Raw genomic sequence first — 16,234 nt, forward strand, 5'->3', positions numbered from 1 at the left:
GCGTAACCATGCTCAAGAAAGAGACTGAAATGTTTATGACGCGTATTATCATGTTTGTGACTGCAGGAGACTGGATTTAGTGGTTGAGCAGATGCCATCCAGCCCTCTGCATCAGCCTTCTGTGACAGCTGAGAATTAAGCTTAGGGAAGGGACATTGTCAAGACTGCTGTTTTTAAGATTTAATAAGGCTTAAAGTAATTGTAGTGTTTATATTCACATGTCACGAGGAAGCAGCTCCCTGTGCCCACTGAAGCTGGCCAGAGTTTTGCTAATGGAAAAACTTCCACTTCTCAACTGGAGGTCAGACCAGGCCTTGGAAGAAAACTTATGACATGGGTTAAACACAGATTTCCGGTTTGTTTGTAAAACCTAAACACCAGGCAGATGTTTTCCAGGATATGTTGACAGCTTCAAATCTTCTCCGGGGCTGACTTCTACCAAGATGCCAACCTGTTACTGATACGCTGTGCCCGCCGTGAGATTGCACCACCCATAGCCCCTCATGGGACACCCAGCAGTCAACAGCATCTGCATACAGTAAATCTGACTTAATCAGAGATTTCTCACAAAATGCACTAACAGTGCAAACACAAAATTTTTAGACTAACTTCAGATTTCATGCCATATTTTCTTAGTTAGGCATGGGGTCTTTTACCAGTGGTTAGGGAGTTATTTTTAAGACAGAAAATATGCGATTAATTCAGTCTGTGGATTTGGAGAATATAAATGAGACTGGCCAATACACACAATTCCCCTGTCGTAACGAAGGGAAATTTCTCCTCCTTCTCCACCACAGACCCCACATGAAGCCTTTATTTCCTTCACAGAGTGTATAACAGAGGCCAATGGATTATACCATTCTTCAGTAAGATGCTGGGGAAATAATATGCTTAAAACAAACAGTGCTTGCTTGAACCTCCCTTACTTTGAACCAGAACCTTAACATGTGATAGGGGAGTCAGTAGGTTCATGGAGATGCGTGAACCTATAACCTGGCTATTCCTATAAAACTCCATTCAAATACAGCTAAATTGTGACCTTCTGAAGCCTGGAGTTAACGTGCATCTTGGAAGATGTATCACAGGTTGGCAGCTCAATTCCCATCAATTCCCCTGCACCAAGCGCAGCCAGGACAGCGGCTGCAGGGCTCCTGGGGGGCTTTCACTGCAACCCCTCTTTCTGGTCACCTGAAGCCCTTGAGATGTTAGGCACGAGAAGCAGAGAGCTGTCAGTGGTCTTCAACACTGTCCTTGGGGCAGCAGGAGAGGGAGACTTGGCTGAAAGGCAGTGAAGAGGTGAGGAGCTGGGGCTGGAAGTTGGAAATGGCAGAGAAGCAAGACACAGAGGAGTCCAGCCAAGGGAATCTGGGGCATAGGGGCAAAGCCTCCCTGGCCTGTGTGGGGAACAGGCTGAGAGTGTGGGAGCAGGAGAGGCTACAGAAAACCAGTGAAGGGGAGAAGGGCAGGGGATGTACAGGAGTCTGGCATGTCGAGGCAGGAACTGGGACTAGTGGCAGGAGGAGAGAGGTTTAGGGAAAGGATGTCCTCAAGGCACAAGGACGTGGACATACAAAGGCAGGAGGGTCTGCACCCACTTCTCTCACTATCTAGGAACAGAGCTTAGATCTCAGGCCTCTTCCATCTTGTTATAATGGGTGAAACCCACAGCGAAACTGTGCCCCACACCTCCCTCCATACTTTTGTAACAATGATGTTTTATAACAAGGGCACTAGCAGATGCGGAGCATCAGATTGCAGCTCTCTACTGTGCAAGTAATATTGCTTTAATCCACCATCCACCACTCTTAAGGACTTGCACTGAGGTCTAGGTTATTAATCTTCAGAATAGGTTGCCTTTTTTTATCTCTTGGATATGTGAGAAAAAGCCTCATGAAGTATGTGACCGACAGTGCTGTGGACAGAAAAGCCGAGGGTAAAATGGCACAAAGTTTTTCCTGTAACATCTTATTTCTGTTTTTTTTTTAACTCTTTGGGTGTCCTGTGTATGCTTATCCTGCCTCTCCATACACCTTTTGCTTGCTGATTTCCTGGGTCTTTGACGCTGCAGGTGTCCTCTGGTGGACATGTCCCTGGTGGACCCAGGAGCTGCTGCTGAAGTTGCTCTGGTGCTGGCTCTCCCAAAGAGATGCCATGTCCCCAGAACTCTTTGGTTGGAGAGAAGTCTCCAGGGAGGAGACAGGGGATGTCCTGATTTGAGGTCCCCTGTTGTGGAGAAGCACTCCCTTCTTAACACATAGTCTGATTTCTTGGTGCTTGGATGTTTCAGGGCCATCAGTAGCAGCTGCAGGGGCAAGGTGTGTGTGAGCCTACGCTAAAGTTAGGGCTGTGCGGAGAAGCACTGTAAAGTGGTCAGAAAAAATACGCCTGGTCATATTTGAGACCCAAATGCTACAATGCATTGACTTTTCATAATTTATTTATTTTATCTTATTTATTATTTAATCTATTAAGATTTTTGATGAAGGCCATGCCCAAACAATTCTTCTCTGTTTTCTAGGTTGAGATGCTCAGATAACTGCTTTTAACCCGCAGAACCCTCCCTTCGTCTATACGTCATCTTGGAAAGGAAAGATACTTTAGGTGACGCCATTTTGCTCTTCTGTGTTGCCCTGGCACAACCCCTATGTGCCTGTCCTAGGAGTGGATGCTCTGATCTGCAGCTCGTCATGAAGTGAGGCATGCTAGTCCTAGCCCACAATCCCAGTGCATCTCCCACGTTAACACTTACAGGAGCAACACCTGCCACCAGTGTCTAAGAGACTGTAGGCATCAGCACATGAAGAGCAATCACCTAGCCCAAGGCAGCACCAAAAGTGTTTCACACTCAGAATTTGAGCGAAAAGTATGAGAGCCACTGAGCGTCTGCCAAAAGAAGTAATTTTAATGTAGTCCCTTTGTGGCCATTTACTTCCCACCCAATTGCCACGAATTATTCCAGTATCACCCAAAGCATGCACGTTCTGCCATTTCAGTGAGATTTTTAGCAAGATAAAGACCTAAAGCTCCTGCCAAACTGACTTCTGAGCAACTGCCACAGTCTCATTATATACCATGAAGCCTTTTATTCCAGCACAACTCGTGAACAGACAGCGAGAACAGACAAGAGAGCGGCACCTCTCCTCACCAGCCCTTAGGTATCAAATCTTGGCCATGCCAGTATGTGGGAATGGCCACATCACATCACACCAAGGGTATACATTAGTATAGTCTTCCCCCCAAAACTTGAATCAGTTATGCATAAGACTAGAAAATGCATTTTTAAAATAACATTTTCTCTGTTACTGATACGTGGTTTTATATACACAAACATATATGCATGTACACACAGTCATCTGCTCCAGCATTAATATGGTAAAGATAACCATGTAAGTAGCTGTGCAGTTTATAAAACCATTTGCTGTCAAACAGGATGAGTAAAATCTAGATCATTTATACTAAGGCCAAGAAAAATGACTGACAATTCTCAAAATTTATTTTACTTCCCTAACAGAACTGAAAAGGAGTGGCTCAAATCTTTACCGTGTGTTGGGCTTCAGGTTCTCAATTGGCAAATGAGTTGTCCCTGCAGTCCTGGTTGACCACTTGTTCTTTAAAAAGTCATCGTAGGATGCACTGTAAACTAGATAGCCTGTAAATGGGAAGACAAATAGTTGCGAGGATTCTAAAATTTTAAATAAATAATATCCCTAGGTGTCATGGTAGATTTTATGAGTTAAAAGGGGTGGAAGCATCTTAGAATATGAAAGTGATTTGATGCCTAACACCCCTGGAAAATCCCAGGCTACAAGAATTTCCTGTCATTAGCTAATAATGATGGAGCATTACATCAGAGGATGGTACCCAGGTGCAAATACTGGTTTAAAACAGTGAAGGCAAAAAGATGACAGAGGTAACACGTTCACTGTTTTAAGTGATACACTGACTGTGCAGAAACTAATGTAGTTAGAAATTCTGTGTTGTTTTTTTTTTTTTAAAAAATACATTATGCAAACTGTGTTTGGGAAGGTACTGGATTAACAGCCTTGAAGAATGAAATGCTGTGGGACAGACACCACACAGCCTGTTCAAGTGCCACCTTCTCCCTTCCCAACCATCATCCCTGCTTCAGCTCCGCCAGCTCCCACCCCTCTTGTCATCGCTGTCAGCCACAGAGTTGGGTGAGGCTCCTCAAAAACTGGATGTTAGCACCAAAGCAGTGGCCTCTTCCAATGCTGACTTCAGCTCTGACAAACAGAGGTTGATTAATTTCGAAAATATTTTGGTTATTTATTTACTCTTGTGTCTTTCCAGCAACTTTTGAGATTCATTCGTGAAGTCAGTTGCAGGCTCACACCCAGAGTGGCTCCAGCCACACTCACCTCATCTCAAAGTGGACCGAAGCTGAGTGTGAAAGATGCTCCAAAGGCAGGCTTGGGAGGTGCCTGCGGTGGTGCTGAGGGCACTACCTGGAGGCAGAAGTGCTCAGTCGAGCAAAGCACTATCACAGCTACCATCCAGGTGAGAAGCGGTGCCTTCAAAACAGCTGCCACAAACGCAGTGGCAAAAACTTTGAAATACCTGGACCAGCATGAGCTGGTTGGTCTGGCACCAAAGGATGACAGACGGACCTTTCTCACTCTTCAGAAAGTAGCTTACCTCTCAGAAAATTGCAGAGTGAGAACTTCATGAGCCACTGGCTCAGCTTAAGGCAAAAAGGGTCCTTTAAGAAAACCTTCCCCTTCCCCACTACCCCTCAGGAGAGTACCTGTTACCATGTCTCCTCGAGCAGGTTTGGCCCAGTCCACGATGACAAAGGAGTGACAGCCTTCGACTGCCACGACAGTGATGTTGTGAGGGGCTTTCAGGGGACGCAGATCTTTCTCTCTGAGGTCATTCGGGATGATTTCGTCGAGGCTCTCCACTTGGAAGTGCTCCAGAGCCTCTGTCAAGGAGCAGGGGGCTGCTGGATCTTTATTGAGATAGGTCACATAAGGAGCTGGAAGAGACAGGGAAGGGTGGTGTTTAGTCAGCAGTTTGTAGGTACCACAGAGTAGCACACAGGCTGGCAATTCCCTGAAAAGAGAGTCAAGTTTTGCGATGCATTTTAAAATTCCTCCACTTCCAGCCCAGAGACGGTTCCCTGCTGCCAAGAAAGCATGGCTCACACTCAATTTGAGTGCAGGGGGAACGGGATGCCAATATTCAGGTCTAGCCCACACTCACAACTGTACCCAATTATGCAAAGGCAGAAGGATCGTCTGTGACTGCAGCACCCTCTGCACGCTGCCTCCAGCTGCTCTGGAGGAGGGGTGGAAATGTCACCCAAACTCTCTGCCTTTCCACATATGGCAACAGATCCCTGCCAGGGCCTTAGATCGTCTTAAGATTTTACCAGGTCTTAGTGGTTGGTTCTTACACAAACATCCTGAAGCTGGGGCGAAACAACAGAGAGAACAAGAAAAGTAATTCCAAGGTGAAGTCTGACCAGGTTAAATGAAGGGATTATTGCTGCGGTTCCCTGGGTACTAAGGCACCAGGAGTCATGAGTCCCTACCTTCCAAACATGTGCTCCCAACCTGTAACGTTTATTTTCAAAAGCTTTATACTGACCAGAATTGCACTTCAGTTTGGGAAAAGATTAAACCATCTTTTTATTACCTTAAAAGTCACTGTAACATTCAAAGTAAGGACTATAGAATTTGCTTTGGAAATGTTTATTCAGCAATGTTTATTATGCAATAATACAATTCATTGAAATGGTAATATTATTTCCCTAGTGCCTTGAGATGTTCATAAACCAACTTTTCTTGGTTTATCTTATTGGATGTCATGCCCTAAAGGGATTTTTTCCAGATTTTGCAATGAAGTTAATTTTAGCCTCTCCAGCTAAATGAATCAAGAAGTACTGTCAGTGAGAGACCCGAATAGAAACATCATGAAATTGTTTGGACAGGGAAACTGAAGATGCACTGGAAAAAGTCTTGGCTTATATAAAAACAAATCTTTCACTCCAGCAGCAGAGCTCCACTCTAAGCCACGTGAAGCTTGTAGATATTGGAAGGGAAGGCAAGACATGAGTCAAAGCTGACTCTCTATTCCCTGAACTCCCATCTGAAATGCCAGGTGAGCCAGCAGCTGACCTGACCTCAGCTCAAATGCCAGAGGTTTGTAAAGGGCTAGGGGGAGGCAGGGGTCACCAGTCTGGGGTGGAGGCCAGAATGCAGTGCCTTAATACCTCCAAATCCCTCTGGTCTGGCCCCCAGTTGCTTCTCTAACAAAGCAGCAGCACAGCTCTGAAGTCAGAGCTGCAACACCTACCCACACACTTGAATGGCTCACGTACACAGGAGCCAGCCTCATGTCAATGTATTGGGGGTTCCTTCACCAAGTTCCTTCTACAGAGCAAAGACACAAATAGCAATGTCAAATTTATCTCTGATGGTTTTACTTTTTGGAAAGTTCATATCCAAAATACCATTCATTCCTTGATGTTGAAGCACACCTTTGACATACATGCTTGTGCAAGGTGGGTGAAATCACTGGGGTTGCATGGGTCAGTGGAAAAGAATTAGGTCCCCCAGAGGAAGACTCACACCTACATGGAAAGTTGCACTGATTGAACTACTAGCGTGAACTTAAAATGATGCAATTGAGTTGAACTGAGCACCAGAGTAGACACTCTTGCTCTCTTACTGACTTCAGATAAACCAAATACAGTGCAGAACACAAAGCAGAGCGCTTACACTGAAAGAGTAGAGGTTTGCACTGGTTCAACAAAATCCATGTGGGTCCACACGTAGACATGCAACTATCAAAGCTATGAACAAAGTATTGCTGTTTGGGTGTCCCAGGTGGCAGTCCTTACAAGGACCCCACACCAGCCTGTTGGACCTATTTGTGCAATGATCTCAGCTTAAGGGCTGACTTTGCTAGAACAAGAATTCTTTGCAGCACAAGTAGTAAGCTACATAAACCAAAGGACATCCTTACCAGTGAAGCGTTTCTTCCCAGCAATATCATATTCTGACATAGGGCCGGTGCCAACAACACTAGTCTCCGGATAGACAACTTCCGATTCTGTTGTTGTAGAAGCAGTGGTGGTGCTGACAGTGGTGGTGGTTGGTGGCAAAGTACTCTCAAAAAACTCATAGTCTTCAGAGGAAACATAAGATGAAAATGTTAGCTTGCTTCATGCTATTTTGGCTTAACTATGAGAAGGGAAACGTTTCTGTCACCAGCCACAATCCCAAAGGAGTGTCACACACCCTCCTTATGGGCCCCTAAGTCAGGGTTGGTGACACTTCAGCCTTGCAAGGGTTTCTACCAAACTGATGGACAGCAAGCACAAAGTCTTTGCCTCAGAATACTAGTGTTGTTGCTGATTTAGACCTTGTTCACACAGGTAAAAAGGGTGACAATAAACAAATGTATTCATACAGCAATATCCTGAACACACTCTGTCTGCCACCTCCCCTTAAAATCCCCAAAGAAAGACAGCACAGTAATTGAATCCCTGTCAACAGCCCTCAGATGCCAAAGGAAGGAGATAAGGCAGTGAAAAAATGGCTTTTTAAGAAAACTCTCTGTTATTATTCTAAAATGCCAGAGCTGGTTCATACTGCTCTTAAGGCTTCCTGAAACTTAGAGACATGGAGTCTTGTACTTGCCATTTGTGGTCCCATTAGGGCCATGAGGGAAGGCAACTGACACACATGAATCTCCTGATTCAGTCCTCCTTGATATTCAGTCCCATTAAATCCAGTGCTCTTTGAAAAGCTACTGTGCTACCAGATTGACACACAAAATGAAAGGAAAGAAGCATTTCACATTCTTGCTGTGTCCTTTTACAGGCTGTAGGACTCTGCTCATGGCTTTGAGTGTTTTCTGCTTGAACTGCTAAAGCATCTGTTTTCTGCAGGTGACCTGCCCCTAAGGGGAGGCCTAGAAAAAGATCTGTGCACTGAGGACATTCCACTTCCACGGGGATGTAAGGAATGTAGGAAACAGGACTTGTGCAGTTTTTAGTTCATCCTCTCCTCCCCACATTCTCAGTTGGCCTCAGTATGACACAATCAGAATAAAAAGCAAAAAAGTCTATATCTCCCTCTCAGTTGCTGCACTCTCTTTCTAAATGGCTTTTTTTGTTGCTGCTCTTGGTTTGACTTAAGATTCCAGCACTGCATCCACAAAGAAAAAAACTTTTATTCTTCTAGAGCCATAAATTCTACTAATAAGTTAATAATAGAACATGTTGAATTTCACAGGGTTCTGTACTTATCTGCTTTAATATGCAGGGGTAGGAGAAGGAACCTGAGGATTAAAAGCAGCAGAACATCAGAAGTCAGTGATGGCAGAAAATGAGTGCTAGTTCCAGTAATTAAGAATTGCGCTCCCTGTGCAGACTTAAAATTAAATGCTGGGACTTGAGGCTTCCTCTTCAGCTAAGTTTTGTGTGTCCTGAATTATAGCATCAGGATGGCACGACTAAAACTGCAAATATACTTCCCTCTTCTCCTTTTATCTGATTTCTAACTTCTGTAATTTGAATTCCACATGAATTCAGCAGATTAATTATTTTGTATGTAGGTGATCTTATTCAGTATGAGCATGTTTTATCGTCTGAATGCAAACTACACATCAAAAAAACCCCAAAATATATTCACAGTGCTCTAGAGTGCTAAAAACTTACTAAAGTATTTCAAGTTTCCAGGGCTCAGACAATATTTTGGTCTTCTTTTCTTAGAAGAGTTCATTGGCTTTGAGTGGGCTGGAGTTAGAAGTTGTACCAGAGAAAGCAAGTCTAAGATTGAAGCGGTGACTATGACCTAGGTCTGAATGTAATTAATTTCCACAGTAGGTTCCTGTTAGATTGCAGGACTGATAGTAAGGGACCTTCGTGCCCAGAAACAGTTGCTTTTACAACCTTGAACTTCACATGTGACGTGGGACTCTGGAAAGCTTTTCCAGCTCACCACTGCTTGCTTAATCACCCATTCACCTGCCCCCTTGAACCCAATCCCAAAGAAAGAAGAGTGGAGAAAACCCAACCCAAAACATGCCACTTGCAATAGACTTTTATATTTAAACAGTACCATCATCATATATCACATATGCCTCTGGAGTTGCTGTCACATCTGAATCCAGTCCTGAGAATGTATCTATTGAGGAAGAAAGAAAAAAAACGCTGTAAGAATTCAACGGTCCTACCCCGACCCTCCTAGTAAAATACTTCTGAAATAAAATTTAAAATAAAAATCTTTAGCCAGCTGATTTGTAAAGAAATAAGACAACTGCCTAGTTTCCAGATAACACAGCGAGAGTCCATTCTGCCTATTCAGAATAACAGATGAATAGCTAACTGCAGTAGCCAAGAGTTTTGTTGAGGGAAAATAGGTTCAGACTGCTACTCAAAATCGAGAGTAATGCACCTTCCAGGAGCTCTGCCCTGGCCCTGGGAGCTGTGGAGCAAAGGTAGGCTGCCAGCAGCCATGTAACCCTCAGGTCAGGATTTGACAATGTTTTATAGTCTCAGGAGCAGCAAATGTGAGAAATTAATACGCAAAAAAAACCTAATCAAACAATCCAAATAAACTGAAAACTTCTATTCAAATATATTTGCCAGGGAATAAAAAAAAAAAAAAAAAAAAAAAAAAAATCAAACAACCCACAGAGCCATGATATTTACAGACTGCGTCTACGCCAGCAAGTAACGCAGCCCAAAAGGAATGGATTTGTAGAATAAAGTAATTGGTGCTGGATTTCACAGGGTTTTACATTGCACTAGCTCTAGTCTGATCCTGTGGACCGAATGCCCATTAGAGGTCAGGGCACATACGTGTCGTCCCAAAGCACTGCTGCCGCTTTAGTTTCATCCAACAGGAATTCAGTCTGTGCACACCGAGATTGCTCCACGATGCAAACGAAAACATGGCAAGAAGAGATGATTGTGAGGTGCACACCAAAAACACTCTCCCGATCCACCCCAAAAACCAATGCAAATGCATCCACAGACTTCCCAGATGCCTATATATTACCTCAATATCTCTGCAGGTCATGTATCCGTCTTGTGAATCCTGGAGGCTTCCCTGAACACCCTGGGAAACGCATTTCCCCACGTGTTGTGCAGGGAAGCCAAAGAGCACACAAAGCTCAGATTAGCCATGAAAAGCAATGCAAACAAAGCAACAGCATTGTGCCGGAACCCACTGCAGCTACGATCAGAAGTCTTCAATGAAATGCCGGGGCCGGGGAGAGGCCAGTGTGTGAACAAAGACAAGAGAAAGACAGCTTTGACCTCAGGATACTACACAGAAACTGATAATGTTCCTGTAACACTTGATATGGAAGCACCAATGTTAATTTTACTAAGCCAGTAATGCAAACAATGCAAAATTTCAACTGCCAATGTCAAATAGTTCACAAATATAATCTGAATGATACATTTCCATTTTGCAGGCATTTTTTTATTTAGAACCAACAATAATCGTACAAGGCTAATTTCTACTACAATAAGTATCTTTCAAATACATAGTAGTGATTTTAATGCAAAAATAAGTTTTGAAAACACGGAAAATGGTTTAATTCTTGTCAGGCATTCATAGAGCAAAATCTGACATTTTCTCGTGGTAGACTTCTGCAGCCACTCTTCAGGAGACCATCCACTTGGAAGCCACTTGACTTCTCTGAGGGTAGTCACTGACAAGGTAAATCCTTTGTTGCATTAATTCTACGGATCTTCTCACTACAGTTAGCCAGTATCAAGCAATGTTTACAATGTATGCACTTATTTTTGACTACATCCAAGTACACAAGAGGCTCAGATATGCAGAAATTTGAAGTCCTTCACAGGCAGATTTAAACTTCACACCTACTAGCTGGTCAGCCTTTCGCCTATGTACAATCCAGCATACACAAATTTTATTTTCTATTTTTGTGCTTGTTCAGTCTCTTCTGCTTCACTTCCTGTGATTCTTTAGCAATAGCTGTGGCATGAAGATGATGGAGGTATATTCCAAAGGACCTCTCGCTTTATAATTTTCTCCACATACACCAGCTGAAGTTCTCCAGCTTGCTCCATCACCGTTCACTGCAGCTCTTCAGTAAATCCTGACAGTACCAGATGAGGCTAAGCCTTGCTATGACCACTTGCCGTAGTCTTTTGGCACCTCTAAGGACAGTGGACTGTGCAACCATTGCTTGATTTTATCACGTGTAACAAGTGATATTTATTTTTCCTTTTGCGTTCGTGAAAAAAAGTTTAGCTGATTTCACTGACAAATCACACTTGTGTTGTCAAAGTCCTTCTTGAAAGTTAAAGACTGCTGAATCTAGTGAAATGTTGACAACAAATTCTGCTGGGTCAAGCAGAAATCCTGCCAGAGAGTAAGCGAATTTGCCAAAGCTTAAATAGAACGTTTGGCGGTGGGTTTTGGCACTTGCAGCCCCCGGCTGTTTGGGAGTAAAGCACTTAGCAACAAAACAGCAAGCTTTGGCAGAATAAGTATTTCATTAAATGTTCTGGAGTATTTTCCAGACTGAGATTAAAGGGAAAGACAACTTAAAAATATGATTTGGAAATGGTCAAGGGAAAACGGCATTAAATGTTTTAATAATTCAAGTAGTAGTTGTTTATCCCTCTTGAAATAGACACTGCACTTGTTAAACAAAAACAGCCATCATTAAATAAATACCATAAAGATGCTTTCTTTTCAAGCAAGTTCCTCTGTGGAACAGGCAGGTTGTTTTGCTGCATTTGTCAAATGTTGAGGCAGATCATCACGATGAAAAAAAAAAAAATAAAAAGGAAAAAGAAGATAATCAAGAAAATTCTAATGATTATTCTTCAGAGAAACTTTCAAAATTGCCAGGTTGGGATTAATATTGCTCAAGATATATAGCAGGTAAGAAGTGGAAATCCAGCACCATCGTGTCCTCTCCATCTTCCACTTTGATGCATTTGCAAACATATTGTCGAAATGCCAGACAGTTTAGGAGTGACTTAAAGGCCATTCTCATTGGACACACAGCCTGTGTAAAAAGACTAGTTTTCATTCATGCCTCTAGGAAAAGCTCAAGGATGCAGCAAGCTCACCTGGTAGAAGGCAAAAAAAATCAAACAATGTTTTTACGTGTCCATAAAATCACATGAAAATTCCCCAGCCCACAACTCTGCTAAAAATAATACTGCAAAGTTTTTTGTTGTTCAGCTTCTGGGGCCTTTGCTCAGACTAAGCCCAGCCATATTTCATAAACTCCTATTGTTCTTATAATATGTATTCTCAGATGTCCCTCAGGTATGAGGACAAAGAGAGGAAAGACTGGAGGATACAAGCAATATCTAAGGTAAGCAAAAGGAGCTGGTTGGAGTGGGAGGGACTCTAACCCTACCAAAAATCCTGGTCCCCTTTAGGCAACTTTGAAAATACCAGGCTGACCATATAAAGCAATGTTTGTAATATTTTTGTAAATACAATTAAAAACAATGAAAGCACCAAAGGGAAATGAAAAATCTTCAAGGAAATATTTAATTATGATGGTCATTTATATATACATATGTTTGTGTGTGTGTGTGTGTATACACACATCTATGCATATGTATATATTCATGCACACTTCCATAAATACATACTCAAACAGGGGGCTAATTGTTAGATAAATATTAGCACCATAAATCATTCTAATTCCATCTGTACAAGGCAATAACATCTGTGACTCATTACTTACCCAGGGTAGCGGGTAAGGGAATTTTCAGTCTTCTGCTTCTGAGATCCTCTCCAAAGATGCCATCCTTAGACTCCCTGTGAGTTGCTGAAGCCACATCTTCCCATATCTTCTGCACTCTTCAAAGCGATAGTTCGGCTTCTCAGGCCATGGTTACATGGTAAATCTACTTTGGCTTCACTGATACAGGTGTACGGGGTAAAGGAAAGGGGGTTTAATTACCCATTAAAACTGATCACTGCAGTTGGCAGATGTCTGACTGCCATCCCTTTGTTTAGGTTATGGCCATGCTTCTACTGCCCATTTGTAGACTGAGTTGGGGATAAGGACTGCCATGGTGTTCCCTGATCCGGTTTTGTAAAATAAGCAGCTGACTGGTTTGCAATACAACATTCAGGTGATCAAAAGGTAAAACATGGTAGGAACTGGATCAACACCCAAATACTAGTGCATTTGTATTTGTTTACTTTGGATTTCAGTTTGGCACCGCACACTAAGCTTGTGTAACTGCAACAGGGAAATAATAACACGTACCGTCCCTGTTTTATATTTTCAGACAAGAAAGAAATTAGTGTACAACTCTCTGCCTTATCGGTGCAGAGTTGGAGTTGTCTTTCCACAGCTTCATTTGTGCTGTGCTGCATTCCTGCTAGACAGTCTCTACCTCTGAGGGCTGGCAAGAGAATAAGAATCTCATCTTGAAAAAGCCGGTCCCACTACGGCTCAAAAGAGTGGCTTTTCATAATCTATTGTGAGAAATAAACACGAGATAGATAGACAAAATGTATAGGGCCTTCAGGTCCTTCCCTGGCCTGAACTGGAGTGAGGACTTCATTATCGGTGAGTGCTTTGACAGCAGAACTAATGGCTATACTTGTGCTCACATGCATGAACATATGTGACAAGACTGGATCCAAGACAAGGTGAGAATTTTGCCAACATCAACATATTTCCATGAAAAACTTCAGCTGTGAGGAAAGCTGACATTTTCCAATGAAAAACCACTTAACAACCAAACCCTTCTCCAGGTGCTCTAATCTCCGCTCCTACCTTATCGCATTGACAAAAATCTCAGATGCAGATTCTTTCTCACTGTACATTTGCGCTGTACAAACAGCACAACCAAAGTAGTTCGAACAGCACAAAAGGAAGTTACCTTCTGCGTTGCACTCTGGCAGCCCATCAAACCCCAACAGCAAGTTGCCCTCGTCATCATACTGTGCGTAGGTGCCTGGAGGACAGGTCGGGGGTGGTTTCTCAGTGGGTGGTTCAGTGGTGGTTGGTTCAGGAGTGGTGGTGGTAGTTGTCGCAACAGTTGTTGTAGTGGTTGCAGTAGTTGTTGTGGTAGTTGTTGGGGGTGTTGTTGTTGTAGTGGTTGAGGGAGTGGTTGTTTTCTTAATCATTTCAAGACCAATCAGAGGTTTCCCTCCTAGGCTTATAATTGGTTTATCTTGTGCACTTGCTACAGGTTTACTGAATCTGCCATGTCCAAACAAAGGTAATCCATCAGGACTCACCATTGGAGCACCCTTTTCATCTAGGAGAGAAGAATAAAACCAAAAAATCTCACTATTAATCAATTTCAGGCTTACAGCAGGGCATTTATCAACAGTAGATACCACAAGAGCACTGAGAGCATGATTGCAGCTTTCTGTAACTAAGCTGACAGAGGTGGTGGCTGTTATCTAGGAAAGAGCCACAGCTAAGAAAGCTGCAAAATGGTTCAGAAGAACCTCAGAAAAACTACAGCGGTGTTCACTTTATCAGCTGTTTGATAAACACTTCTTTGGAAGACTGCAGGGAGGTTTGTTTCACTGCAGAATCAAAACACGCGGACTGTGCCTGCATTTAATCTAAGTCAGTCTGGTAACTGTTGATGAAAGGTATGTTGAATCCCTATTCTGCTCCCTGATGTCAAACATGTGCAAGGAAAAAGTGGAATGAGCTGGTGAGATGCAGATAAATATTTGTGCCAAATTCTGGATGGTGACCAGTTCAACAGCAGGCACTGAATTTGCATTCAGGAGATCTATACAGGTAGACTGACATGCAAACAGCAGTGTTTTCATAGACCACACACAGGGTTTTTTACTATTTGTGGTCAGTTTCAGAAGAAAAAATAAAATAAATTTCATACATATGGCCTGGTGTAGTGCTAGCAGTGGGGAATAATTATTGCTATGTATACAGAGATATAAACATCCCTATTCTGTCTCAGCTCTGGATTCCTTTCTAAATGCTGATACAAGTGAGATGGACTCAGGTGATTCTTGCTGCCTCGTACTCAGGAGCCCCACAGGATGCCCCAAAGTATCCCGAGGTCCTGCAATGTGCAGGATGGAGACCTGAGGTACAAGGAACTCCAAATGGCTTGCATGGGACCTGGGGATGCCTGAAGCATTCAACAGCTCAAAATCTTGTACCAAGTGCACAAAACCAGTATTTTTTTTTCTGTAAGAAGGAAGCTGTCACTTACCAACAATTGTACGTCCATCCCCTCCTAATTTCACTCGGAGAGGGTTGCCTTGGGAATCTTGGAGGTATTTTCCTTCAACATTTAACACTAGCCCTCGGTCAAGATCTACAATCTAAAAGCAATAGATGGACTCAAGTTTAGCTAACACAAGAGGAGGTGAAATGAAATTTCACAGAAGCAGAAATCCTGGGGAAATTCAGATGCTAAGTGTGGTGTTCGGGAATAGCCACAACACCCACAGACTTTTAAAAGTTAGTCACTAATTGTACAATAATCACTGAAAAATCACTGCTGAAGAAAGCAAACCCCCAGGAGCTGGGCTTCAGAGTTGCACAGCAACTGTATTCATATCGCCTACTGTAGCTCTCACATGCAAAGGAGCAACTCCCTTGATTTTCTTGGGCTGTGCAGCCCCTGTAGTGGATTCCTGTAATACTGATTTGAATATGACCCCAAGTCCTTTTGAAGATGGGATTAAAAAGTATGTGTACTAATAAAAAAAAAAAAAAAGGAAAAATTAAACTAGCTAATTTAGATTGAAATGGCAGTGAAAACAAAAAAACAAAGTAGCTAAGATTTTAGTTGGGGTACGAGACCGAAGAAAAGCCTCTGTCTCATAGAACAAATCTGTCTGAGAGCTTGGATTGCATTCAAGAGGTAACTGCAGTCAAAATCCAGTTCTTGCTGCTATTTCAACCCAAAATAGTTGAACTGTATGCTGTTTGAACCAGAGGTAACAGACACTGAGCCACGGAACACAATAATGCAAACGTGGCGTTAAGTGCTGGGAGGAAACTGCGAAGAAGAGGTGAGCAGCAGTTCCACGTTGGCAAGACTTACATTTGGTGCTGGGGAGAAGACTGTAGCAGGAGGGACAATAGATCATGAGATCAGTCTCTGAAGGCCTCCAGGCCCCAGACGTTGACACAGATCCTCTTTCTTTACAAGATGTTCATCCTGCTTGCAGCAATGCCCTCCTCTGATGGGGTGGAGAGAGATGCTCCACGGTCTCCCAAGGACCTTCCTAGCCCACTTTCT

The 16,234-nt window shown here is 43.0% G+C and overlaps 1 protein-coding gene across 1 annotated transcript in view; it reads right to left on the minus strand.

Moving 5' to 3' along the window:
• The window catches only part of FNDC1 (fibronectin type III domain containing 1), a 72,177-nt gene that overhangs the window by 14,368 nt on the left and 41,575 nt on the right, over nucleotides 1-16,234 (minus strand). The window contains exons 10-15 of the mRNA XM_074580336.1: nucleotides 15,197-15,308; nucleotides 13,877-14,257; nucleotides 9,093-9,158; nucleotides 6,991-7,152; nucleotides 4,766-4,996; nucleotides 3,541-3,649 (exon numbers count right to left, since the gene is read on the minus strand). Coding sequence (XP_074436437.1) covers nucleotides 3,541-3,649; nucleotides 4,766-4,996; nucleotides 6,991-7,152; nucleotides 9,093-9,158; nucleotides 13,877-14,257; nucleotides 15,197-15,308 — 1,061 coding nt within the window. The remainder of the gene's footprint in view (nucleotides 1-3,540; nucleotides 3,650-4,765; nucleotides 4,997-6,990; nucleotides 7,153-9,092; nucleotides 9,159-13,876; nucleotides 14,258-15,196; nucleotides 15,309-16,234) is intronic.

The sequence above is a fragment of the Larus michahellis genome, chromosome 3, assembly GCF_964199755.1.
Source record: "Larus michahellis chromosome 3, bLarMic1.1, whole genome shotgun sequence".
Lineage (NCBI taxonomy): Eukaryota > Metazoa > Chordata > Aves > Charadriiformes > Laridae > Larus > Larus michahellis.